Raw genomic sequence first — 27,693 nt, 5'->3', positions numbered from 1 at the left:
GGGCGTTATTTAGACGCCAGCTGCCGGCACAGGTCCGCCTCGCGTTGGCCGGTTCTGCCTTAACGGAACCCCGCGCGCTCGCTGCCGAGGCCGACAAATACTACGCGGCTTTGGACACGCAGGCGAGTCTTGGCGCTGTCGCCGCGGCTCCCGAGGCTTTCCCTGATGCACCGCACCTCGTGTCCGCCACCACGCCCCGCCCACCACCGCCGCCGCCGCGAAGAAAACCGCGGCCTCCGCCGCCGCAGCCGCCCACCTGGTGTTTCTTCCACGCCAAGTTCGGCCACGAGGCTCGGCAGTGTCGCCCGCCGTGCTCATTCGGCAGGTCGGGAAACGGGCGAGCCGACGCTCGGTGGCGGCTTTGAGCGTCGGTTATTCAAACAGCCTCCTGTACATAACGGACACCTTGTCCGGGCGCCGTTACCTGTGCGACACGGGAGCGCAGGTGAGTGTCGTTCCTGCCGGTACGTCCGACAAGCAAACCGCGGGCCGAGGTCCCGCGCTGCTTGAGGCCAATGGTACGTCTATACGCACGTACGGAAAATGCTGTCTCTCTGCGGTACGGAGGGCAGGTTTTCCGTTGGTCGTTCGTTACGGCCGACGTGCCCATGGCACTGCTCGGCGCGGACTTCTTATGTGCTAATGGATTACTGGTGGATGTAAAGCGCAGAAGGCTTGTCCAGGCTGAGATGTTCAGCTCGCTCGCGTGCGCGCTGCCCGGCTCGTTGAGCAGCTCACAGAGCGGCTCATCGAGTGGCTCGCCGAGCGGCTTGCTGAGCGGTTCGGTTCCGGCCACGTTCATCTGTACGCTTCCGGCAGCGGATGAATTCACCCGCCTCCTCGCGGGTTTCCCGGCCCTCACGCGGCCCACTTTCTCGGCGGGGACCGTCAAACATGGGGTGGAACACCACATTCCTACCGCCGGGCCACCCGGGCACGCCGCCTCGAGCCGACGAAGCTTGCGGTAGCGAAAGCGGATTTCGCTATGCTGGAGCGCCTCGGCATCGTGCGGCGCTCCGAGAGCACGTGGGCGTCCCCGCTCCACATCGTGCCCAAGCCCGGCGGGGGATGGCGACCGTGCGGGGACTACCGGCGCCTCAACGACGCCACCACCCCCGGCCGCTACCCCGTCCCCCACATACAGGACTTCTCCGCCCGGTAGGCTGGGATGTCCTTCTTTTCAAAGGTGGACCTCGTACGCGGCTACCATCAGGTCCCTGTCAGGCCGGAGGACATCCCGAAGACGGCTGTCATCACGCCATTCGGGCTTTTCGAATTTCTTCGGATGCCCTTCGGTTTGAAAAATGCGGCTCAGGCGTTCCAGCGCCTAATGGACAGCGTCTTGCGCGGCTTGGATTTTTTGTACGTCTACCTGGACGACATCCTCGTCGCCAGCGCGTCCCGCGAAGAGCACCTTCATCACCTCCGCACGCTCTTCGAACGCCTGGGCCAGCATGGCCTCATCGTGAACCCCGCCAAGTGCCGGTTCGGCGTCACCGGAATCGACTTTTTGGGGCACCGCATCACCAGGCACGCGGCCGTCCCCCTACCGGCCAAGGTGGAGGCGGTGAAGGGGTTTCCGCACCCCCGCACGATCAAGGGGCTCCAGGAGTTCCTGGCCATGGTAAACTTTTACCATCGGTTCCTGCCACGCATCGCCCAGCTCCTGCGCCCCTTACACGAGGCCCTTCGAGGGAAGCCGGGCAAAGGTGACGTTACCTGGACCAAGCAGATGGACGCGGCATTCTCGGGCGCGAAGCTCGCCTTGGCCAACGCCACCATGCTCGCGCACCCGGCGCCCGATGCACCGATCGCTCTCACGTCCGACGCCTTGGACTACGCGGTGGGTGCGGTGCACGAGCAATGGGTGCGTGGTGCCTGGCAACCGCTGGCGTTCTTCAGCCGGCAGCTTCGCCCGCCCGAACGCCGTTACAGTCCCTTCGACCGCGAGTTGCTTGGGCTTCACCTGGCGGTCAGGCACTTCCGCCATCTGCACGAGGGCCGTGCGTTCACGGCCTTCGTCGACCACAAGCCGCTGGTTTTCGCGATGGGCAAGGTCGCCGAGCCGTGGTCGGCCCGGCAACAGCGTCACCTCGCGGCCGTGTCCGAGTACACGACGGACATCCGGCACGTCGCGGGAAAGGACAACCCGGTGGCCGATTGCCTTTCCCGGGCCGTCGCCCACGCAGTCCACCTTGGCATCAACTATGCCCGGATGGCGGCGGACCAGGCCGCCGACCCCGGGGTCCAGGCCCTGCGGACCGCCGTCATGGGCCTCCACGTCACTGAGGTGCCCTTCGACGGCGTGGGCACGGCCCTCGTTTGCGACGTCTCCCTCGGGCGGCCTCTCCCCATCGTGCCCGCGGGCTGGCAGCGCCAGGTTTTTGACGCCATCCACGGCCTGTTCCACCCGGGCACGAAGGCCTCCCAGAGGTTGGTCGCCGACAAGTTTGTCTGGCATGGCCTCCGGAAGGCCGTCCGCGGCTGGACCAGGACGTGCCTCGCGTGCCAGCGCGCAAAGGTGCACCGACACACCCAGGCCCCCTTGGCCCCGTTTACGGTGCCGGAACGTCGGTTCGACCACGTTCACGTGGACCTGGTGGGACCTCTGCCCCCCTCGCGGGGTTTTACCCATGTCCTCACCATGGTGGACCGCACCACCCGGTGGCCGGAAGCCATGCCTTTGGCGGCGACGACGGCGGCGGACATCGCACAGGCGTTCATCGCCACCTGGGTCGCCCGGTTCGGCGCCCCCTCGGACATCTCGTCCGACCGCGGCCCCCAGTTCACCTCGGAGCTCTGGGGGGCGGTCGCGTGGGGGCTCGGGGTCCAGCTGCACCGAACCACGGCCTACCACCCCCAGGCCAACAGCCTGTGCGAGCGCTTCCACCGCTCCTTGAAGGCCGCGCTCTGGGCCACCCTCCGTGACGGCGGCTGGGTCGACAGGCTCCCCTGGGTCCTGCTGGGCCTCTGGACGGCGCCCAAGGACGACCTGCACGCCTCCGCGGCAGAGTTGGTTTTTGGACAACTGCTGCGGGTGCCTGGCGAGTTCCTCCCCGACCCCACGGCACCATGGTCCGCGGCGCAGGAGCATTCCGCGCTGCAGGAGACCGCCCGGAGGTTCGCCCCGGTGCCGACGGCGCACCACGGGCACCCTCCTACACACGTCGCCCCGGAGCTCCGCACCGCGGAGTACGTCTTCGTCCGGCACGACGCCCACCGGACACCACTGCGGCCCCCGTATGACGGGCCTTTCCGCGTGCTGGAGACCGGGGTGAAACATTTCACCCTGGACATCGGCAGCACTCCTGACCGGGTCTCCATAGACCGCCTCAAGCCGGCCCACCTCGACGTGGACCACCCACCGCCGGTGGCTCGGCCCCCGCGTCGGGGCCGCCCCCCTGCGGGCGGACCCCGGCACCGCCGGCACGCCGCCCCCCGGTCCGGCACCCATCCCGGGTACAGCCGGGGGCATCCCAGCTGGCATCCCTGCACCCCGGACGCCGCCGGTCACCAGAGGGCGCTTCGGCCGGGTCATCCGTTTGCCCCGCAAACTGGCCCTCCAGGTGCGCGGGAATTCTGGGGGGCGCGTGTGGCGGACACGGAAGCTCACTGGCGTGGTGACATCATTCCGCGCACCAAGTGGGCGGCGGCCACGCCGAGGGGTAGACGTGGCCTCAGGATATACACCGGGCGCGCAGCCCGGAGCGCGCCAGTGCTACAGTGACCTCTTGTCAATAAAGACTCTTTTGTTTTACCCGCGTTGTCCGCTTCCTTCTTGGCTCTATCAGGTAGGATTAAACAGATTATAGTTAAGAAAATCACTAGACAAGGCAAAAGGATATGGTTAACAATATTAAATAGAACGCTTTGATATTATGATTAAGTATATAAGGGGTAAAAAAAACAGGTTAGGACAAGTGTGGACCCATTGAGGAATAAATAGCACAGGGATGGCAGGCTTATTAAACAGGTATTTCGCATCAACATTTACACAAGAACACATCATGGGAATCGCCAATAGCTGAGAGTATCTATCAAGGTGGTTGTTGTTGTTTTGTATGTAGCCTGTGGCTGCTGGTTGCAACATTTTTCTGGAAGTGCGGCTGAGCCGCTGATGCAGTGCCCCCTGTTACCAGTAAGCTGGTACTCATTTTATCAACCTCGGAAGGATGACAAGCTGAGTCAACCCACCTGGTGTTACTTAACGGCACGAGAGGGGTTCAAACTCAGGACCCAAAGATCTTAAGCCAGCAATCTTAACAGTGAAGCGAACACCAGGCCTTATCAAGGAGTTAAGGAAGGGCTTCTACAGAAGATCCAGGTCCAGGTCCAGGAAGTAAACAAAGAGAGCTTGGAAATTTAATAGTAGATCAAGTGCCAGGGCGAGATAATATGCACCTGAGGGTTTCGAGGGAGGTTGCAAAGCAGATAAGTAGGATGTTCACCGATATCTTTAATAGCTCACTGGAGTCAGGACAGGTACAGGAGGATCGGAGAGTCGCAAATGGAAGACCGTTATTACCCGAGTGTGCAAAGCAAAAAGTGGAGTTATGCAATTAATTAACTTTGTCTGTCTGTCTGCAGATGTCAGTTTATGATCGAGGAACAACTTAATTACTCCCGCCAGGGACTAATGCATTCGATCGTGTCCGTGTGTGTTGTGTTCGTGTGGTTGTGAACAAGATATCTGAAAAAGTTCGTAACGGATTTGGATGAAAGTTGGTGGGATGATTGCCCTTGGGATAAGGAAGAATTGTTTAGTTTTTGGTGAAGTTCAGGATATTATTCCGGATCCAGGAATTTTTTGAAGGATTGTTTACCATTGGAAGAGGGGGCTCATTTTTCTTTTGACATTATCTTCTATATATTCTATATTTAACATTGTGATATGAAAATAGTTTTCATATTTGTTGTAAATGTAGTTTAAACTCGTGGTTATGCGTTAGAGCGGTGTATTTCGTTAGTAGCGTCGTCTTCAAGGTTGTTGTTTTGTTTTTTTTCTAATAAAGACATATTCTGTCATTTTAAAACCACCAAAGTGTGTATTAGGTTTTCCCGTTCCATAAAATATGTCGTTTGATACGTATAATGCCTTAAAACTGTTTTTTTTGTTTGTTTGTTTGTTTTTCTACCTCAGAAGAGATATCAACATTTACCTCAGCGAATGTCAATCGCGGTGTCAGTATTTGATGAACTTATAAAGACTTAGGTGAGTTATAAGTGTGACAAGCATGTGCACGGGATTCTTCCCAGAAGAATGAGTGGGCGCATTAGCTTGCACGACTTAAAATGAGCGAGTTTTGTTTTGACGTTTGGGCCAGTTTTACATGTTGTATCCCTAAGGAATGAAACGAACGGTTTTCCTGGCTTACAATTTTATTTGAAGTCACACACGCCTCAAAATACACTCACTTATATAGAATTGGACGCTGAATCCGAAAATGTAAGTGAAATTGCCTTTTTAAAAAACATTATCTTCTATATATTCTAAATATATATCTGTGCAGTCTGTCTTGTGTTGTCTTTTTTTTTTTTTTTTTTTTTTGTATACAGAATCGAGGTTCGTGAAAGAGCTAACATTTATCACACAAACAAATCAAACAGACAAACAAACAAAGTATATAAAAAAGGGAGCGGTAGACAAGATGGGGAAAGAAGGGGAAGCACATAAACACAACATTTGAGAGCAGGATCGGGAATGTGTGGGAGGCAGAGGGCTTGGGGGAGGCGGCGAGGGAAGGGGGGGGGGGGGGGGGAGAGGGGGTGGGAGAAGTATAAACACAAGGACACCAAGGACTTCCAGGAAAGAGGTTGGTATTTCAAAAAGTGGATTTGGGGTGATTTGTCTTGTGTTGTCACTGAACTATTCCCTCAAACTTTTGTGAAATCGTACTATTCCAACTTGACCCACGGCGGGAGTGTGCGCTCTACTGAGTGGCGTTCTAGTTTCAATTGAATTTTACATTTTGAACACTGTACAACTTGAATAGGAACACAAACCTGCACTTTGGCAAAACGTTTTCTCTGAAATTTTTTTAATGGAATATCGTCCTGATCTCACAGAGAGGAGTGAGATCATTTTTAAGCAGTGAAGCTGCTTCAATATTTGGCTATATCTGTCTGTCATCAAAAATGAAGAATAACTTTTCTAACCCACCATGTTTAATTGTAAAGGGTTTCATTTGTTTCTAGGCTTTGCCTATTTCATATTTAAAATGCCAAACTGAACCGCTTCCTTTGGACACGGGTGCGATTTTTATTTCACTCTGTCTGCCTGTCTGGCAGTCAAACAAAATTGAAAATCATTCCAAACATTATACAATTATCGTTATAGACCACTGTTTGTAGGGACATCATAAAGAACACAAAAAGCAGGCACAAAAACTCATGTAAAGTGTTAAACAAGATGGTGTAAAAGATGTTGCATCAACGGCGGTAAATTTCTGAAGAAAGGTTTACAAGTAATAACTAGAACACTCTTCGACGTCACGACTTCGACTGTTATGCCGCTGCCCACATTATTACATCATTATAATACTTGTATCAAGTTTGATTTAAATCCATTCAGCTGTGCCAAAGTTAGCACATTTTTACCTGACATGACCTCTGACCTTTGACATATTGACCACGGGACCCCCAAAATCTAATCAGTGAAACTTTACGTCATTATACATGTCTGTACCAAGTTTGAATTAGATCACTTCAGCCGTTCTGAAGTCATAGACCTATTACAGATTTGACCTTTGACCTTTGACCTCAAAATCTAATAGGTTAATCTTTACATCATGATACATACTTGTACTAAGTTTGAATTTGATTACTTCAGCTGTTCTCAAGTTATAGACCTATTACAGACTGACTTATGACCCCAAAATCGAATCACTTAATCTTTACATCATTGTACATGCCTGTACTAAGTTTGAATGAGATCAGTTTAGTCGTTCTCAGGTTATAGACCTATTACAGACTTTGATCTTTGACCTCTTGACCCCAAAATCTAATCAGTTCATCTTTACATCATTCTACATAAGTGTACCAAATTTGGTCAGACTCCCATCACTGGTTCACAAGTTATCGCGGTAGCAGTATTTTTACCTAACATGACCTCTGACCTTTGCCCGTTGACCTCGTGAGTCCAAAATCTAAATCAGTTCATCTTTACCTCATTATACATACCTGTGCCAAATTTGACGAAGATCCCTTTAGCCATTCACAAGTTATCGCAGCTACGAAAACCTATCATGGATGGACGGACGGGCGGACGGACAGACAGCCGGATGGACAACCTGAAAACATAATGCCTCCGGCAACTTCGTCGGCGGAGCCATAAAAACATTTAAAGCTAGAAAGAGCAATCAGAGATTGCAGACCCTCGCCAGGGCGTGTTTTCAGTGGTTTTTAGGGCTTTTGTATTAAAACAAATATGATGGCCGAACCACGTGACCGATGACGTCATCATTTTTTCCCATACGCTTTTACGGATTGTATTTTTCCATAAGTTTTGTGGAATCCTTTCAAGCTAATAAAATTACAGCACCAAAGGATGCTGCACGAAGTAAAACTCTGTCGGATGGTACCAGAATCATTGCCATTGATAGAGGCAGCTCCGAAATACAAAAAAAAACCAAAAAAAAAAAACACCTTTAGAGGCCATTTTTGCCTGCAGAGCAGGGGTTGGCCTTTTTTTTGAAGCAATGTTTTATGGCCGGATGCTCTTCCTGCCGCCAAACCTGTTAGTCGCCTCTTGCGACACACAGGGCTTGCGACAGGGCTTGCGACGTGTGTCGACACACACGACACACCAGTGAGCTTGTACTCAATTTGCCAACCTCGGAAGGATGACAGGTGAGTCAACCCCTCTGGCGTTAATTCAGCGATCGACCGGGATTCGAACCCAGGATCCTAGGATCCCCAGCCGGCACCCGAACCGCTAAGCCAACAGCTCGGAAATGGGTTTGACCGAACTTGTTTTTTTCCTTTTCCCCTTTTTCCATGGTCTGGAATATTGAAAAGTGATCCCTGCCTCGACAATCAGTTGATCAGACCAGGTAGGCTCTGAGATGTAGCCTAAGTGACTTTTTTGAGAAGATACCCCAACTTTAGTTTTGCATGTAGCAGATGAGGCCGACATTTTTCCACGCCATCCCTACTTCACATCGAAAGGACCAGCGTACTCTCTGATTACGTTTTTTTGCAGCATTTGAATTTTTTATTTTTTTTCAACTGATTTATGCAGAACACAAATCGCCTGATTGGCACTTTTAAAAACCTTCAGTTTAGCAAACATGATAGTTTCCTATTCTTTGCAAAATACTTCCCTTGGCATTGCCTGAAAATGTAGTGACACTTCCGTCTAAACTTTAAAAAAAAAAGTCTCGTCAGTATATCCTTGTGTGTGTGTGTGTGTGTGTGTATATTTGTGTGTGTGTGTGTATTTATATGTGTGTGTGTGTGTGTGTGTGTGTGTGTGTGTGTGTATATTTATGTGTGTGTATATTTTTGTGTATGTATGTGTGTGTGTGTGTGTGTGTGTGTGTGTGTGTGTGTGTGTGTGTGTGTGTGTGTGTGTGTGTGTCTGAGACTTCCCTTGCTCGTTCCCAACTGGGCTGAAAGGATCGAAACCTCGAGGAAGAACGGTGCCCAGCTGATGATCCATGCAGTCGGGAAACTAGTCAATTGCTTACGGGTTAAAGTTCTTGCTTTAGGTGGAGAAACTATGTTTGAGATTTGCAATTTAAATAAAGTTGAATATGGGATGTTGTAAAATTAACATCATTTACAACGATCCTTTAAATTATTTATATTTAAGTTTAGGAACAACCGATACTGTACAATTAATTAAGTGTGTGTGTGTGTGTGTGTGTGTGTGTGTGTGTGTGTGTGTGTGTGTGTGTGTGTGTGTGTGTGTGTGTGTGTGTGTCTGTGAATAAAAGAGAGAGATAGAATTGTGAGGAACAGAAATGAAAAACGATGTGTGTGTGTGTGTGTGTGTGTGTGTGTGTGTGTGTGTGTGTGTGTGTGTGTGTGTGTGTGTGTGTGTGTGTGTGTGTGTCTGAGACTTCCCTTGCTCGTTCCCAACTGGGTTGAAAGGATTGAAACCTTGAGGAAGAACGGTGCCCAGCTGATGATCCGTGCAGTCGGGAAACTAGTCAATTGCTTACGGGTTAAAGTTCTTGCTTTAGGTGGAGAAACTATGTTTGAGGTTTAAAATTTAAATAAAGTTGAATACGGGATGTTGTAAAATTAACATCATTTACAGCAATCCTTTAAATTATTTATATTTAAGTTTAGGAACAACCGATACTGTACAATTAATTGAGTGTGTGTGTGTGTGTGTGTGTGTGTGTGTGTGTGTGTGTGTGTGTGTGTGTGTGTGTGTGTGTGTGTGTGTGTGTGTGTGTGTGTCAAATCTATTACAAGCCTTAGCCCACATATATAAAAAAAAAAAAAAAATTACCCCGTTCCCAAGCACTCCTTTTCCCAAGTTATTGTTCTTTTCCCCCGTGTCTCCTTTTTGTTTGTCCATTGTCGGTTGTATTTTTTCCTTTTCTGTTTCAACCCCACACCCCCCATCCTCTTATTGCTGTGTTTCATCCAGTGTGTGTGCAGCTTGTTCACCCCACAGGTCCTTCTCCCCATCCCTTTGATCTCACTCCCACTTTTAACTCTGCTGTTGGTGTTTCCCCCTTCCCATTTCGCTGTAGCTTGTTTATACATAAAACAACCGAATATAGGGGAAAAGGTCATTAAACGAAGATGATATTATTTACTGCCAAATAAAATACCTTCCAAGTTGAGAATCTCGAGTTTGCTTTATTTAAAGCCGTTAGGTTGAAATGACAACAGTATGTTGGAGTAAAGCTTTTTACAACTGATGCACATGGATGACTCAAAGGGGTTTCCCCGCTATTGATCAGAATGATTCAAACCCCAATAAGTGAATTAACAATTCAAGTCACATGACTCGGGGGGGTGGAGGGGGGCAGGGGAAGCCTGGTGTTGGCTTAACGGTTGAAGTACCTGGCTTAAGATGTTAAGGTCATGATTTTGAGCCCCTGTGGTGCCAATTAAACAACACCAGGTGGGTTGACTCAACCTGTCATCCTTCCGAGGTCGACAAATTGTGTGCTGTACCAGTTTACCAGTAACAGGGGCACTGCATCAGCGGCACAGCCACACTTCTAGAAAAATGATGCAACCAGCAGCCACAGGCTACATACAAAACAACAACTCGGTGAAAATCACATACGTAAGATAAAGTTTGATAGATCCTACTCATGCAAGTGAAAAATTATTTCAAAGTAACCATATTTTAAAATCGTGTTATCGAATGTGTTATATGTTGTGTTTTGTCGACTAATAAACGAGATATTTCATCCTCTATGTGTAAATGGGCGATTCTGCCAAGTATATCCTTGTGTTTGTGGGACTTTATGCCTCACAGACTTGTTGATTCCTAGCGATGACTGCCTGCCACCTGGTGGAAGTAAAATCGTAAAGAGGAAGATAATGGCAGAGGCAAGGCAAGGGAGTTGTGCTGAAGTGCAAGCCAGACAGCTCCTGGATTTTTTCACTATTCTGGGCCATTGTTGGAGTGGTAGTGCTGAAATCACAATGATAGTGAAAGAAGTGGACAGCAGGGTGGCCCTTGCGTTTTGGGTCAATGAAAGAAGGTTCTATGTCCGAGTACAACGCCATAGATTGTGATGAGTGACTCGGAGCACGTGGAGATAAACGATCCATCTTAAGGCGTTGCCCCATAATTTGCACTCATAATACCCTGGACAAAATCACTGACTGGTCAAACAAGTGGAACATGTCTTTCAATCCTGACAAATCTCTCACTCTTACTATGTCTCTCCGAAAAGACCGACTGCACAACCCTCCCATCTACTTTTTGAATAATCCTCTTCAAGAAGTTCTGTCACTGAAGCTTTTGGGTCTCACTATCTGCCATGATCTTTCCTGGGAAAACCACATTTCCAAGCTGGCCTCCAAAGCCGGTCGCCGACTGGGCATCCTCCGTCGTGCGAAGTCTTTCCTTGGCACACCTGAGCTCCTCACCACATACAAGGCTTTCATCCACAGCTCAATGGAATACTGCTCTCCCCTCTGGGCTGGTGCTCCTGCCTCACACCTAGCTCGGCTTCACGCTGTTGAAACCAAAGCTTTCAGAATCATTGGAATCTCCTGTGATGAAGCTAACTCAGAGGGCCTTTCACTCACTCACCGCAGGAAGGTTGGTGGTCTTTCCGTCTTCTACCGACTCCTCTCCGGCCTTGCCCCCCCCCCCCCCAGCTCTCTCTGTGCTCTGTCCCCCAAATATTCCTACAGGTCGCACAAGATCTGCCAGCAACCCTCTTATGGTTAAACTGCCAAAATCTAGGCTCTCTGCTCACCTTCACTCCTTCATTCCTCTTTTCTCCCGCCTCTGGAACAAACTCCCTCACTCTCTTCAATCGCACTCCTCCCTCCAGGTCTTTAAAACAGCTGTTCACCACCATCTCTTATCTTCCCCCATCCAAAACCTTGATCTTTTCTACCCCCATTAATTCACCCCAGATCCACTTTTTTTAAATATCGACTTCTTTCCTGGAAGTCCTTGCAGTGTCCATGTGTATTTTTTTTGTTTTTTTTTTACCTCTCCCACCCCCCACCCCCTTCCCAAGCCCTCTCCCTCCCAAGATCTCCCGATGTCCCTGCTCTCAATCTTGTTCTCCCGCTCCCTTTATCATATGTTTTATGTTTTATGTGGCAGTTTGTCTTTTTTGTGATCAATGTTAGCTCTTACACGAGCCTCGACCTTGCATACAAAAAAACCCCCCCAAAAAAACCAGCAGTCAGATGAAGAGTTTGATTTGAGCATGGTTCTTAGATGGCGAATTTTCCACTAGTTTTGTTGGCCCGAGTACATTTTTTAATCATCAAAGTTTATCTACAGCTCATCTGCGCTGACAAAGGCGAAGAAAATAAGCACGTGGTTCCTCGATCTGACTCATTCTGATAAGTTTATGAGAATACTGTAAAGTGGGGACTGGTGTTAAAATCCTATTGATATAAGTATGGCAATTAGACAAGAATCTACGTATTTGGTAATTATTGCTTGTAAATCGTTTTATGTTGCGTCTATTTATTCAGCAACAGAGTCACATGCAAGCCCTTGGGACTGCTCTTCCGCCCCTGTATAACAAGTCGCATCTGAAATAACAAGTTGCAAACTGCATTTTCCAGTTTGCATAATTCAAACCAAAACAATCAGCAGAATAATCTTTGCAATCAACCACCTTGGCACAAAAGCAATGAAAAACTGTACAACTTGCCTTCAGCGAAATGACATGACGTGGCCTGTTGTCATTGCTTGCCTCCAGAGACTGGTGGCACAGAAGCTGTGCACCCTTCAGCACACAGTACCACCAGGAACCTTCTGCCAAAGCCTCATCCTAAGAAGGAAACATTTATATTTCTGATCACAGTATAGTCAGAAGTACCAACAGTACGACGTCCAAGCAATAGAGTTATACAAAATCCGTCCAAGAATGCTTGGCGATTTATTTAATGGACCCTTTGTGGCCCTTTGTGAAGAGAGATTAAAGTCTGATTATTAGGTTAAATAAGTTGTGCAAACACATCTTAAAGGAGATCAAGAACGTTCTTCCCCAAAGCTTTGGTGTGATGGTGGCAGAAATGCACTACTAACAAGTAGGGTGGCTGTGCAGAAAAATGAGCCATCAATTACAGGTATCAGATTGCTATTAAAAGGTAATTTCCTTGAATGTCCTGACTCTCCCACATACAACAACACAACAGGCATTTTAAGGCCATTTTCCCTGCAAGAGCGGGGGTTAGCCTTGCGGTCTCCATGACAATGTTCTCCATTTTGCCCTATTTTCTGCATCTCCCCTTGTTAACCCCCTTGCCCGCATTTCTTCTTCCACCATCTTTAGCCAAGTCTTTCTCGGTCTTCCCCGTCCTCTACTTCCATCTACATTCATTTCCATCACTCTTCTCAACCAGTCACTTTCATCCTTCCTCAACACGTGACCAAACCATCTCAACCTGTTTCTCTTCACAGCATCCATCACAGGCTCTATTCCCATCATCTTTCGCAATTCATCATTTGTCTTCCTCTCTCTCAACGATACTCCGCACATCCACCGAACCATTCGCATTTCCACCCTTTCCAGCCTTCGTTGCTGCTCGACATTCATTACCCATGTCTCGCTCCCATAAATCATAACACTTCTCACACATGCAGCATACACCTTTCCCTTCAGCTTCAACGACACTCCCCTCCTCGACAGCACGCCACTGAGTTCCCGAAACTTCTTCCATGCACATCTCACTCCAGCAACCGTTGCCGAGTCTGATTCACCTTCTCCATTCAGCATGTCTCCTAGGTAACAAAATGTTTTCACACCTTCCAGCTCCACGCCGTCTCCAAGATACAACTCAACATTTCCTCCATTTGCAGCTCCCTCTGTACACACCTTACACTTGAATGAAGCTGCCACACTGGTTAATGACCCTCTCAGACAACTACATTTTTGATGAACCCACTCAGCGCACATTGTGCATTGAATGGAATTCACTCCGACACCCTTCCTGCACACAGCACACGGCCACTTCCCAGTTCTTTCCACCTCACCACATGCTTTACCACTTGCCATCACCTTCGTTTTTTCCGATATTCACCTTCAGACCTTTTGTCTCCATAAATTCCTTCCACTTGTTCATCTTCTCCTTCAGTCCATCCATACTTTCTCAAATCAACACCAGATCATCTGCATACAACAACTCCCACGGTAAACCCTCCTTTACGTTCCGAGCCAGCACCTCCTTCACAGCTACAAATAGTAGTGAACTTTGTACCGACCCCTGATGCACTCCCACCTTCACCTCAAACTCACCACTGTTCCCGTCCTTCGTCCTTACAGCTGTGCGCGCTCTTTTGTACATTGCCATCACTACTCTGATCAACCATTCCTCCACTCCTAACTTCCTCCATGCCCATGTCACTACTTCACGTGGAACCCCATCGCATGCTTTCTCCAGATCAACAAACCCAAGAAACAACTTCTTCCTCTTCTCCTTGTACTTCTCCTGCAACTGCCTCACAATAAAAAGAGCGTCTGTCGTTCCTCTTCCTGGCATAAATCCAAACTGCATTTCGTCGATCTTCACTTTCTTCCTTATCCTCCTCTCCAACACCCTTTCCAATACCTTCATTCCATGCTCCAATAACTTTATCGCTCGATACGAGCCACACTCTAGAGGGTCACCTTTCCCCTTGTATAGAGGGACGAGGGTACTCAATTCCCAATCCACTGGAATGCGGCCTTCTTTCACCACCAGATTGCAGATCTCTGTCATTCTCTTCACACCCCAACTTCCTGCTGCCTTCAACATGTATCCCACAACTCCCGTCGGCCCTCCCGCTTTTCTACTCTTCATTGCTTTTATCGCTTCCTCAACGTCCTTCTCGGTTATCTTCTCTGCCGGTCCTAAAACTGGGTTACTCTCTGTGTTGCCATCCCATTCATTCTCTGCATTCAACAGTATTTCCATATATCTCTTCCATCTTCCTTTGATTCCATCTGGGTCCACAACGATTTGTCCCACTTCATCCTTTGTCTTTTGATTTGTCTCCCACATACCAACCCTGGTGTTGGGCTAGCGGCTAGGGTGCCGGCTTAGGATCCTTGGATCCTTGGTTTGAATCCCGGTCAATCGCTGAATTAACGCCAGGGGGGTTGACTCAGCCTGTCATCCTTCCGAGGTCGGCTAATTGAGTACCAGTTCACTGGTAATTCCCTGTTTGTCGTTAAAGGCGGCAAAAAGGGTTGGCGTCAGGAAGGGCAACCGGCCGTAAAACATTGCTTCAAAAAGGGGACCAAAAAACAACAACAACCATGGTTCCCGAAAAAGGCCAACCCCCGCTTTGCGGGGAAAAATGGCCTCTAAAGGTGGTTTTTTTTTTTTTTTATACCAACATATAATTTGCATTCAGATATATGTTTGGTGCAAAAATTACGAATACACACTACTTATGATGCTTTATTATCATCTGCAATAATAAACATTAATTAGGCCTAAAGAAGCAGTCGAATTTTTTTTCATCCATCACAAAACAATCAGAGCTTACCTTCACCCACATGGAGCTTGCTTTGCCATTTTCAACCATACATGTTGGCACGGCCGCCAGGCGGCAACACACGTTTCCATAGAGGGGCAGCCAGAACGGGGAATTCTCTATCGGAGAACAACAGTTACGTTTGGCTTCAATATTCAGAACCAAATATCTGTTTATCCTAAAGCAAAGGCATTTCATAAGCAGATGCGAATTGGAAAACTCTTCACAAATAACCATAATTTACGAGGTTAAAAAACTACATTTACTGAATGCAAATGTGCGATGAGCTAACGAGGCATGATTTGCTTCTTTTTGGATGTTTTGAAAAGAAAAATGGCGGACTGCTGTACTTCCAACTCGAAATGTGGATTTGAGATCAAAAGATGAATATGAGGCAAGAGTACAGAAAGTCAGCTTTTATTTCTTGGTATTTCTATACATATGTGTTTTACCATTGAAAACCAAGAGCAATTCATTCTGCTGCTGTCATGAGTTACATCATCAATATAGATGAGTGAGCCAGTTTTAGAGGCAGCGATGCAGGTTCAAGCCATAACACTACCTCCACCATTCTTCACAGATGAGGCAGTATGTTTTGGATCATATGCAGTTCCTTCCTTTCTCCACATTTTCACCTTTCCATTCCTTTGGTAAAAGTTTATCTTGGTCTTATCTTATCTGTCCATAAAACTTTGTTCCAGAACTCTAATGGCTCACCTCTTGACTTCTTGGCTAATTCTAATCTGGCCTTTCTATTTTTGGTGCTGACGAGAGGTTTGTATCTTGCGGTGTAGCCTTTGTAATTCCGCTGTCAAAGTATTCCGCGAATGGTAGATTGTGATACTTTCACCCCTGAAATCTGGAGGTTGTTGGTTATGTCACTGACAATTGTTTTTGGGTTTTTCTTCACAGCTCTGATGATTTCTTCTGTCATCAAATGCAGTTGTTTTCCTGGGCTGACCTGATCATTACCTCCGCCACCAAAGGTGGATGCAGGTTATGTTTTCACCCCTGTCTGTCTGTTTGTGAACAAAATATCTCAAAAAGTTGTAGACGGATACGGACGAAATTTGGCGGAGAGGTAGCGTATGTGACAAGGAAGAAATGATTAGATGTTAGTGAAGATTCGGATCCGGCTAGTATAATTTTTCAAGTGATTCTTCACCATTGGGAGATCAGGCCAAAAACAATACATAGCAGGATATCTCAAAAAGTTGTGGACGGATTTGGACGAAACTTGGTGGACTGGTTGGGTGTGTGGCAAGGACGCTTCATTTCGATTTTGGTGAATATCTGACTATGGGTTCGGATATGAGAATTATTAAATTTTTCAAGTGATTCTTCACCATTGATTGATCGGCCTAAAACCAACATATAGCAGGATATCACAAAAAGTTATGGACGGATTTGGACGAAACTTGTTGGACAGGTTGTGTGTGCGACGAGGAAGAATCGATTCAATTCTGGTGAAGATCCGGATCTGGCTAATACAATTTTATAAGTGATTCTTCACCATTGGGAGATAGGGCCAAAAACGATATATAGCACGATATTTCAAAAAGTGGTGGACGGATGATTTTGATTAAATGTGATTCTGTATTGTGATTTTTCTGGTCGACTCTGGGATACAAAACGTAAACTGTTCACCTGGTGGAGGTAGCTCTCTACTGAGTGCCGTTCTAGTTGTCTATTGCTATTGTTAAGTACACTATTGATTTCTTTGTTTTTCTAAATATTCCAAATTGTTGTATTTGCTATGCCCAAATGTTGTGATATGGTTATAATTTAATTATTCTGTTCTTTCAGCTTCCAAATTGCTTGTTTTTCTTTCATAGACCGTTTTCTGGTCTTTATGTTGGTTTATGCCTACTGCATCCAATGGCAGACTCCCAAGGCAAATGCAAAGGCTAAAACCAAGATGCGACATTCACAGCTCTTTTATGTGTGAACAATCGATGCAACAAGAAATACCTGAACAAAAAGAAACACCTGTCAATCATCTGTTCAAATACTTATGCTTACCAAAAATGTGGGAACTGAACATAAAAAGTGCTATTGTTCTACAATGGTGAACATGTATACATCTACTATAAAAGAGAGCCGTTAATCTGTGTCGCCATTTTTCTCAGAGATGGCTGAATGGATCTTCATCAAACTTTCAGACGTTCATCCGTGAGTGCCTGGTGGTGTTTTAGGCAAAAAAAATTTTTTGGGAAAAAGGACAAAATTGTTTTTTGGGATTTCTGAAAGAAAAAAAAACAAAAAAAAAAAACGCTTAATAGTGCCGAAGTCTTTTTGATTAATGAGAGTTGTATACAAGTACACATTCGAATAAATAAATACAAAACAATTACCAAACATTTGAACACATATAATAAAACAATTCTGGAAGCGGTCAAAGTTAGTGGTCAGGCTTCTTCTTCTTCTTGAACATCATCATACTTAACTCAGAAACGTAATGAACGGCAAATTCAGCAGCATATATTCAACGAAAAAGTAAAATGCTGATTTGACATTTGTGATGGATTCTGATTTGGATGTAATTGTTTTTCCATTATATTTGCACTCATTTCAAATATGTTAATGTTTCTTTTTCACTTGAGCAACGCCGGGTACTCCAGCTATAAACGCTTTTTTACTTTACTCGGGGTACAAATACAAATACAACTTTGTCTGGGGGGTAACATAGGCGATGTGGCCGCGGCCTCATTCCAGGGTGCGGGGTCCGAGAGAAGGGCATAAATTGTCGATGTAAATGTGTACCATGTAGCGCCACCTGGTGATGGTGGCAGGGGTATTACAATTTCCTTTTTTTACCTGTGCAACACCGAGGTTATGAAGCACTCTTTGCATGGGAAAAAATTTCCTCCTTCCCTTCCCCCGTCCCCCAAAACGGAGGGGCCTGTCAAAGACACCCCCCCCCCCCCCCCCAAAGATGTATATGTAGTATATCTTTCGTATTGCAACTATCTTGAAACTTGCAACTTCCCAACTTGTAAAGAACAATTGGTACATTACACTAATGGGACATTAGTTGTGTTATTTTAGGATATTATTTCACTCCAAATGAAGAGGGAAGGAGTGGGGTAGAGGAAAGTAAAAATTCATGACCTCGGTTGGAGAGTTCCCCCAAATTTCAGTGTCAACAAATTGAAGTTATCCACCTCACCGTTTCCACTGAGGCAGAGGTCATGTGTTTTGAACCGGCCATTCACATCATGGAGACGAAAGGTGGTATGTGCCAGAAGATGATACCTGGCAGCCCTGTTGAAAAGAGCAAACGACATCAGCTCCATACTCAAACTCCCTCATTCTCCAACGATGTAATCAAAACTTATTCTTAAACACTTATTCTCAAACTCCATTCTCAAACACTTCTCAACACTTTACAGATTCCAACTCTTTACTTTACTCGGCTTATCTCATCCCCAAACCAATCGCGATGATTGGATCGCAGAGCGCCAGCTAATCGGTGTGGCTGGATCACGAAAAGCGGATGTGCAAAGCAACATAAGAGAGGGTGATAAGATCCCTGGCAGAGCAGTTCAGAGCAGAGTCAAGTCCAGTTCTGAGGATAAAGAGAAGAGCTCGAGTAGAGTTGGTTCAAAAGATCAGCTGGTTCGAGAACAGCTTCAAGGTAAATCACGCCAAGTGCCGCGACTGGAGAACGCAATAGAACGAGCGCTGAGAAGGCAGTGGTTCAGGCACAGAGCAGGAGGCGAATGGAGCGTGGGCTCCCAGGTGTGGTTACCACCTCTCCACAGGCAGTACCTCCTATGCGCCTTGTAGAACCAATGACAAACTCTCAAGCATAAAAAGGTTCAACAGTGATTCTCCACAGAATCGACTTCTCTCCCTACATGTCTTACACATACATTCCACACCATTGCACCTTCCACCACACACACCGCATTGATTCGACCTGGGTTTATGGAATGCCCACTGAGTCCACAACAGTTATTTTCAGAACTCGCATTGCACGCACCCACAAACATCGCACCTCTCACCTGCACCTCTTACTCAACCGCACCACGCACCCTGTTCAAACATATGGACTCACATACAGGTGAGACCGGGATCGAACCCATACCCCACCTACTTCGCTTCTCTGTTTATAAACCTTTCTTCTTTCTTTTTCCCGGAATTCTTGGGGCACCTGTGTGCATAGATTCATGATAAGATGACTGACTAAGGGGCTTATGTGTTAGGGGTGTTCCTTGTGACACTGTTTTTGCTTTGGAAATACCTGCTTTTGCCAAATATTTTGTAAGCTATTTCCAACCTGCATGATTGTCCTTTTCTCCATTGGTTAGAGTGTGTAAATAGTGGATGTGGGTTCTGCCCCACCGTTTAGTTATGGATAGTATTAGCCAACGTCCCACTGCCAGTAATAGCTCAGTCGTTCTGGTTGACAGAAATGGGGCATTGAGAGCGCAGGCCTTATCTGGGAGGAATAATTTTCTGGGAAGGTAACGTGGGATTTGGACGCGAAGGCCATACCTAAATTTATCGTCTCATACGGCGTCTATGGTTAAACCCGTCGTTCTGCTGAGTTATCTGCGGTTCATCGGCTTCAGGGTCATTGGTCAGGAAGCGGGTCCAAAAAGCTCTCTCACGACCTGGACCGTGGAAGCCGTAACAATATATTGTTTCGGTTCTGGGAACCGTCACCCCCACGGCAATGGCACACAATAATGGTTCCCGAGTTAGTTATTTTATTACTAAATGTTCCAGAGAATACTCCATTGTGTCGAGTGGGTTTCAAATGGGGATATGTGTTGTGAGGGAATAGTTAGGGTTTTTTCCCCATCTTCTACCTTCTCGCTCTCTTTCTCTATCTCTCTCTCTCTCTCTCTCTCTCTCTGAGTCACATTGGACTTTGTGTGCCTCTCCTTCATGTGTTACCTCATTTGCATATCCGTGCCAAAACTCCATTTGAATCTACGCACCAAAATCAAACTGCCACCACAGCCACAGCAGTACTCCTTCCACCATTCAGCCACCACTGAGATAACCACCTTACCAATCGTCCACTCAGATGCCCGAACTTTATTACAAAGCCCTGTTAGAAACCATCGTTCAAACACACCATTCCAACGCTCACTCGCTATTCAAATTCACCTTGTCCGAACACGGCACCCGAATCACAGTTTCAACACCAACAAGACTCGCTGCTGGTTAGAGCAAACATGCACTAACCTTCCCACTGTTCCCTCCAGTCTGCAAAGACCCTTCGGTTATCCACCATGCCATCCGGGCCCTTCCCGGGCATTTTGGCGGAGAAGGGGAAATGATACACGTCAGCACCATATCGAGTTGAGACTTGATGCCCATGGCACATCCTGGGAGTGAATGACGACATTTTCAGACCAGCAAGCTCATGGAGAGGGTGACGTTATACACAGGCTCATCTGGGCCAATGGGCACACTGCACCAGGACCCTTGCTCCCAGCAACCATGTCTGGAGAGTGTGGGGCATCACATTTGCCCCCGCTGGACTCCACCCTTCCAGAGACGCATAAAAGGCAGACACAAATCTGTCTAGACATGTTGGTTGGGATGCTGTCCGGGAGAGTAATCATTGTGATAGTCAGTGGTGGAATGATCGCTATCGTCATCGTCTGGTCTAGCCATCAAATCCCGTTGTTCTTCATCGGGGCTGATCGACAGAGGCCCGAACCTGCAGCGCTTGATCTGCCTTGGAATGGTGAAGAACGGGAGAAGGGCGCTACCCATTCCCCCAGCACAGGGAAGCGAAGGACTCGTCAATCCTCGTGTGGTGAGCCAAGAGGTCGTTCAAGCCTCACCCTGCTCTTTCCTTCTTAAACCTCTTTACCCTTTCATTCCCCACACTAATCAATGGCTTTTCCCTGCTGTACTTTGTGAATAAAACCTTATTGTCTTGAATTCACCACATACAGTACCTTTCGTCGCTCCCCCATCTTGTAAATAAACCCTTGGTTTGTTCTTCCAATCTGCCCGTATCGTGTTTTCCTTCGTTGGTCTAGTGTAGTCCACATTTATTGCTAACCTGGGAGGTTTTAAATACAACGAATTAGCTCACGTAATTCAGCCAGCTGTGTACTTCTGTTCGGCTCGGCAATAATCCGAGTGTAGTGCTGAATACACGATCCCCGGTCAGTCGGGTCCAGGTAAACTGTGTTAGAACTTTGATGTGCCATACCACCATCATCTTTCCGTGTCATTTGTTGGACGTGGTGTCTTGGACACGGGTCATATCCAAGTCAAATTTGTGGCCAAATTGCAGGCAATGACGTGCTATGGCTGACTGTGTCAACTTTCCAAGGGTAATTGCTCTACCATGTTCATCTAGCCTTTGTTTCAAACAAATCACCTAGTCCGCTCTTGACGTGCCATGCCTCCAGAATCATGTGCCATGATGCTTCCAGAATCCAGAATTACCAGCCAAGATGATACTTTCAGAATCACCTCCATGCCTCCAGAATAACAACATGCCATACATCCAGAAGTAAGAAACCCTCTTGGCTCCTGACATGGCATGCCTCCAGAATCAATCTGTCGTCCATTGAACGTCGTGCCTAGGACACCTATCCCATCCACATCACATTTGTGGCCAGATTGCAGGCAACGACACTCCATGACTGACTGAGTCACCTTTCCAAGTCTAAATGCTCTATCATGTTCATCCAAATGCATATAGTTGAATGACAGAAAAAGATAACGTGCAGATAACATTAAAGGACGGTAATCATGAACAATTATTGTAATCCCTTGATTATTATTCCAGTATTGAAAAAAAAATTAATGCGTTAGAAATGTTAATTTGAAAAATAACTCACGGGAGCAGAGTTGACGAGTTCTGAGGAGACTGAGAAAGTTGATGCACAGCACGACCCCTTGAGCGACCAACCGAAGAGCCAATGCGAGCTGCTAAGCGCCGAGGAGTGCTGGCCATGGTCAAATCTCCATCCATTCGGCAACTGTACACTTCCAGGAGCATTGAAAAGTTGGAAGGAACTTCAGAGCTGTCTCACATACAACAAAGGAAGGAAAGGGGTATTTTATTACCAAAATGCCGAATTTGTACAGGAAACCTTGAAAAATGACACAATAAATGCTAAATAATTATTTCTAAAATGCAACATAACACTCTTCAGGAAGGAATATCGGTCCCCTTGTGTTTTATACCTCTTCCCCCCCCCCCCCCTCCCCTTCCCACGACTCCTGCCCCCAAGCCCTCTCTCCCACACTTCTCCATGCTCTCAAATGTTGTGGTTGTGTGCTTCCCCTTCTCTCCCCATCTTGTCTTCCGCTCCCTCTTTTTGTATATTTTGTTTGTCTGGTTGATTTGTTTGTGAAATAAATGTTAGCTCTTTCACGAGCCTCGATTCAGTATACAAAAAAAAAAAAAAAAAAAAAAAAAAATTCCTTCAAGAATCTCAAACATAATTACATTCATTAGAACCCGACACCCCTTATACTCCTCACACTATTTTTTTTTTTTTTTTTTTTTTTTTGGATACTGAATCGAGGCTCGTGAAAGAGCTAAAATACTCCCCTTATTCATTCTCTTCATCAAATCCTTGCTGTCCTCTATTTCCTGCAAGCTCTACTGCTTGGTTTACTGATTATCGTTTGTGGCTTTCTAAAGGTTTGACCAAGTGCCTCATTTCTTATTTAAGAACATTTTAACCTCCACCACTGAAATTAGGCAGAGGTTATGTATTCACTCCTGTTTGTTTGTCCCTCTGTCTGCCTGTGAGCAGGATATCTCAAATAGTTGTGGACTAGTTATGACAAAACTTGGGTGAGTCGGTTGAGTGGCAAGAACAAGCCGATTAGATTTTGGTTCAGGTCCAGATGGAGACCTTTCCTATTGGTGGGATACAAAACGTAATCTCATCAGCATGGCAGCGGTATGCGTTCTACCGAGTGCCTTTCTAGTTGAACATGCGGGTGCTTCTGGTACTCCCAAACTACACAAAATGGAACAAACAAAACATAAGGCTGCCGAAACAGCACGAGTACTTAGAAAATTTGATTTGATCGTTTTTAACCTGGTGCTCCCTGCTCACTTCTATCAGCATTTACCTGTGTGTGTTCGCTGTGGACGATAAAAATCCGAGAAGTGTCTTTCGCAAAGAGTAGGCAAGTTATCCCCGGTACCCAGGCCAAATTCTAAGTTTCTGCTGTAACTGACTACTGGGTCAAACCATCCCAATATAACCTTTGACTAAGAATGTTTTTGGTACCCCAACACTTATCAAGAGTATGGTACATTTGATTAATTGATGGTAAAGACTAGAGTAGAGGCTTTAGGCATATAGTTGAATATCTGGTGAGTAAATGTTGGGGATCCTCTTCATGGTGGAAGTTGGGGGCCAAATGTTCCTTGCTGCCTGAATTTCCCAGGTCAGAGCGGCAATCAGTCCCCATGGACCAGCCCACTGGGATATCGATACATATCGGATATCGGATATCGAAAACGATACATATCGGGATATCTGAAAAAACCCTCTTGTCTGTCTCCTCTCTCTAACCCTCTAGTGGCTTCATGAAGGCGGGGGTACGCCATCTTAGATGTGGGGGATCTCTGGGTTGCTCCTGGGAGATTGATCGGCTGTCTGTATGATGTGGGGTTGTTCGAGAGATAAACAACAACAACAACAACAACTATCTGGTGAGCAAAGTCACAAGCATTACACCAATAATATGTGCACCAGAAAATAAGAAAGATGAAACAGATAAACAAAGATTTTGACAAACACTGGAATTCTTCATACAATAGAGCAGCGCTGTCGAAACAGATGTCGGTAACAGAGCGGTCGACGATCATCAACTCCGTGTCCACTGCATCAGCTCCGAGGGTCAGCAGGCAGAAGATAGCAAAGCGATGGAACTCTGGGATCAAAGAGGAGAAGATAGATCAAAAATGACAGAAAAAGCATTGGATTAGCAAAGGTAACTGTGGCAAGGTGTTCAGAAGTAAATCAGCTGAAAATGTTTCTGCCATGATCCTTTCCTATTCCAAACGTGCTTCTTTTTGACTTCCACATGTAATGGACCAATGCAATGACCAACCCTATCAATATATCCACTCTTGTCCTCAAAATAAAAATTGCTTTTCATGTGCGTGTTAGTTCAGTCTTGTTAAGATGAATGGCCCACAAAGCAGAATTTGACTCTTCTTTTTACGAACGAATTACTAACGAGGCACCCGTGATACGCAAGGGTGGGAGGCCAAAAGCAAACGGACATTGCGGAAACGGCGAATGCTAAACCATGAAACAATAAATTCGACATTCCTGTGCCACCTTCAGGTGAACATGAGGCCTGGACAGCCGGTTTGTGAATGACTTGGGCAAAAAAATGGCGAATGGCAAAACATGAAACAATAAATTCGACATTCCTGTGTCACCTTCAGTCAAATGTCCGGCATTGACAGCAGGTTCGTGAAGGACTAGCACAAAAAACAAACTTTGCCGCTGAACGTTTCTACACGTGTCAATGGCGAAAACTGCAAATGCCACAGGTGGAAACCCTCACATCATTTCCTCATTCTGCTTTAAACTCGTTATCTCTATATTTTCATTCCAATGACAAATTAATACTGTACCATTAACATTACAAAACAGAATGTTAAATCACGATTGTATTGACATATTATAATCAAACCAGCGAACAGTCATCATCTTGTTCACTTCCGGATCAGGAGCAGCCCTGTCTCTATTGGATTTAAAAATCATAATTATATTGAGGAATTTATGAACCTCCTACGTACCTTGCGACACCTGCTGGGACCCCAAAACGTTCCACAGAAGGTTTGGCGGGGCTAGCCCCAAAACTGAAGGAGTAGTTTGGGGACGGACGGACAGACACTCCTGTTTTATCTATCTATAATTCCAGTAATCTCTGTGTGTCTGTGTGTCTGTGTGTTTGTCTGTGACCGCTGTTTCTCGACAACCACGGGTCCGATATACTTTAAACTTGCCAGGTATATTGCTGGGGACCCGAGGATGTGCCTTTTCAAGGTTTCATATTAATCGGACAAGTACTTACCGAGCTATGTCCAAAAAACGCTTCAACCAATCAGAGAGCAGCGAGCTATCACGTGTGCCGAACGTGGCGATCAGACTCTGCCTCGGACGGCACATTTGACAGCGTATTCATTTATTTCACGTTTGCGAACTATGTTGGCGTTAAACTATGTTTTAAAACGAATTCAAACTGCGATTAAATTAAAACGATTCATCGTAACTGCGATTTGCGAACTTCCGGACAGTGAAGACTTCACTTCCGGCAGCCAATCACAGAACGCTTTGTTGCGTAGGCGTGGCCGATGTGAGACGAGCGGAGCTGAGCGCGTTACGAGCTGACCGCCATTACGGTACGTAATTCGATTTCTTATGCGCATTATTTCTCCCAATTCAGTCAGAGCGAAGGGCGGAAGCGAAGAGCGTTGTTTTTTTTTGTTTACGGGCGTACGGGCGGGGTAGAGCGTACGGGTAGCGTTTTTTTTTTTTTTTGGCAAGGAACGGGCACCCACGTACGGGCAATGCCCTAGTAATATAGATGACAAAAACCCATGTGAAAAGCTTCTGAGTGCAGAGCGGCCTCTGATCATCTTATAAAACCCGCTAATGAAATATAATTCGTGACTTACTGTAAAATTATGGAGATTGATACATTAAACCTTTGTTACCTCCGCCACCAAAGGTGGATGGAGGTTATGTTTTCACCCCTGTCTGTTTGTCTGTCCGTTTGTTTGTTTGTGAACAAGATATCTCAAAAAGTTGTGATTTGCGGCTTTCTAAAGGTTTGACCAAGTGCCTCATTTCTTATTTAAGAACATTTTAACCTCCACCACTGAAAGTAGGCAGACGGATTCGGACGAAATTTGGCAGAGATGTCGTGTATGTCACAAGGACGAAATGATTAGATTTTGGTGAAGATCCGGATCCGGATCCGGATACTGGAATTTTAAAACGGATTCTTCACCATTGGCAGATAGGGACAAAAACGATACATAGCGGGATATCTTAAAAAGTTGTGGACGGATTTGGACGAAACTTGGTGGACTAGTTGGGTCTCTGACCACGACGATTATATTTTGGTGAAGATCTGAATATGGATTCGGATATGAGAATTATTAAATTTTTTAAGTGATTCTTCACTATTGGAAGATAGGACCAAAAACGATACATATCGGGATATCTGAAAAAGTTATGGATGGATTTGGACGAAACATGTTGGACAGGTTGTGTGTGCGACAAGGAAGAATCGATTCAATTTTGGTGAAGATCCGGTTCCGGCTCGTATAATTTTTTAAGTGATTCTTCACCATTGAGTGATATGGCCAACTAGGCGGAGGTTTGCTCTCTACTGAGTGCCGTTCTATTTACAACTGGGTTCATTCAGCCTCTACCCATACAGCATTGGGACACAGAAGCAGCAATAAGTCCTGATACTCTTTGATACCTTGAAGCTAGAAACGGATGTCTCTTACCACAAAAGGAACACCCATTCCCATTGACATTCTAAACCTGATCTGACGAGTACTCAGTTACAAGCCAAGCAAACTCTTTTCCTTAACGGGCTCGATTGCAGCCATGCTTCCATCAGCATTTTCTTTCTGCACCAAATCAAGGTGAATGCATTGGCAAATTTCGAAACAGGTTGTCAATGCCATAGTTGCTGAAATTGAATTGCTTTATCAATGGAAATCTTATGGAAATGAACTTTATCAATGGAAATGGAACCCTGGTGTTGGGCTAGTGGCTAGGGTGCCGGCTTAGGATCCCAGGATCCTGGGTTCGAATCCCGGTCGATCGCTGAATTAACGCCAGGGGGGTTGACTCAGCCTGTCATCCTTCTGAGGTCGGCTAATTTGAGTACCAGTTCACTGGTAATTCCCTGTTTGTCGCTAAAGGCGGCAAAAAGGGTTGGCGTCAGGAAGGGCATCCGGCCGTAAAACATTGCTTCAAAAAGGGGACAAAAAAACAACAACAACCACGGTTCCCGAAAAAGGCCAACCCCCGCTTGCGGGGAAAAATGGCCTCTAAAGGTGGTTATAATGGAAAAAAAACCCCAGGAAGTTATCCTTCATTTATTTTGGCAACAACTGATATATTTGAGATTGACATGGAGAAATATTTTCCTTATAAATACTACTTATAAATTATAAATACTACTTATACTACTTATAAATACTTATACTTTCCTCACCTTGACGCCATGGAAACCAAGACCTCCAAAATCATTAGATTCTTCCACAATGAAGCCTAGTATCACTTTCACATCTGAGACAGGTCTGTCTTCTACCGCCTCCTCTCCACCCTTTCTGGGCTGTCCCCAACCGCTCCCCCAGGTTTCTGCAGGTGTGCATGTGGCCTGTCAGTAACCCCGTCCAGTGAAACTCTGAAAATCCAGAATCATTGGCTTACCCCCACTCATTCATTACTCTTCCTTTGTCCATCATTCCCACCCACCCACCCACACCCATCTGTGGAATCAACATCAGTCTCTTCAATGTTATCATTCCCTCCAGAGCTTCAAGACAGCTGTTCACCATTAGCTCA

General features: G+C 46.4%; 1 protein-coding gene and 1 long non-coding RNA gene across 2 annotated transcripts in view; one reads left to right on the top strand and one right to left on the bottom strand.

The window, feature by feature from the left end:
• Positions 1–23,774, top strand: part of LOC137423186 (uncharacterized) — a 39,632-nt gene extending 15,858 nt beyond the window's left edge. Inside the window, exons 2-3 of the long non-coding RNA XR_010983650.2 lie at positions 16,046–16,119; positions 23,663–23,774. This is a non-coding gene — a long non-coding RNA (uncharacterized LOC137423186). The remainder of the gene's footprint in view (positions 1–16,045; positions 16,120–23,662) is intronic.
• Positions 1–27,693, bottom strand: part of LOC137423183 (rhotekin) — a 90,425-nt gene that overhangs the window by 29,289 nt on the left and 33,443 nt on the right. The window contains exons 5-9 of the mRNA XM_068110068.2: positions 23,899–24,016; positions 21,955–22,140; positions 18,303–18,397; positions 15,146–15,252; positions 12,324–12,443 (exon numbers count right to left, since the gene is read on the bottom strand). Of these exons, the coding sequence (XP_067966169.2) occupies positions 12,324–12,443; positions 15,146–15,252; positions 18,303–18,397; positions 21,955–22,140; positions 23,899–24,016 (626 nt within the window). The remainder of the gene's footprint in view (positions 1–12,323; positions 12,444–15,145; positions 15,253–18,302; positions 18,398–21,954; positions 22,141–23,898; positions 24,017–27,693) is intronic.

This window comes from Myxine glutinosa, chromosome 3, assembly GCF_964187855.1.
Source record: "Myxine glutinosa chromosome 3, kmMyxGlut1.1, whole genome shotgun sequence".
In the NCBI taxonomy this organism is placed as follows: Eukaryota; Metazoa; Chordata; class Myxini; order Myxiniformes; family Myxinidae; genus Myxine; species Myxine glutinosa.
The sequence above is the reverse complement of the archived record's forward strand: the minus strand, read 5'-3'. Positions and strand labels throughout refer to the sequence as shown.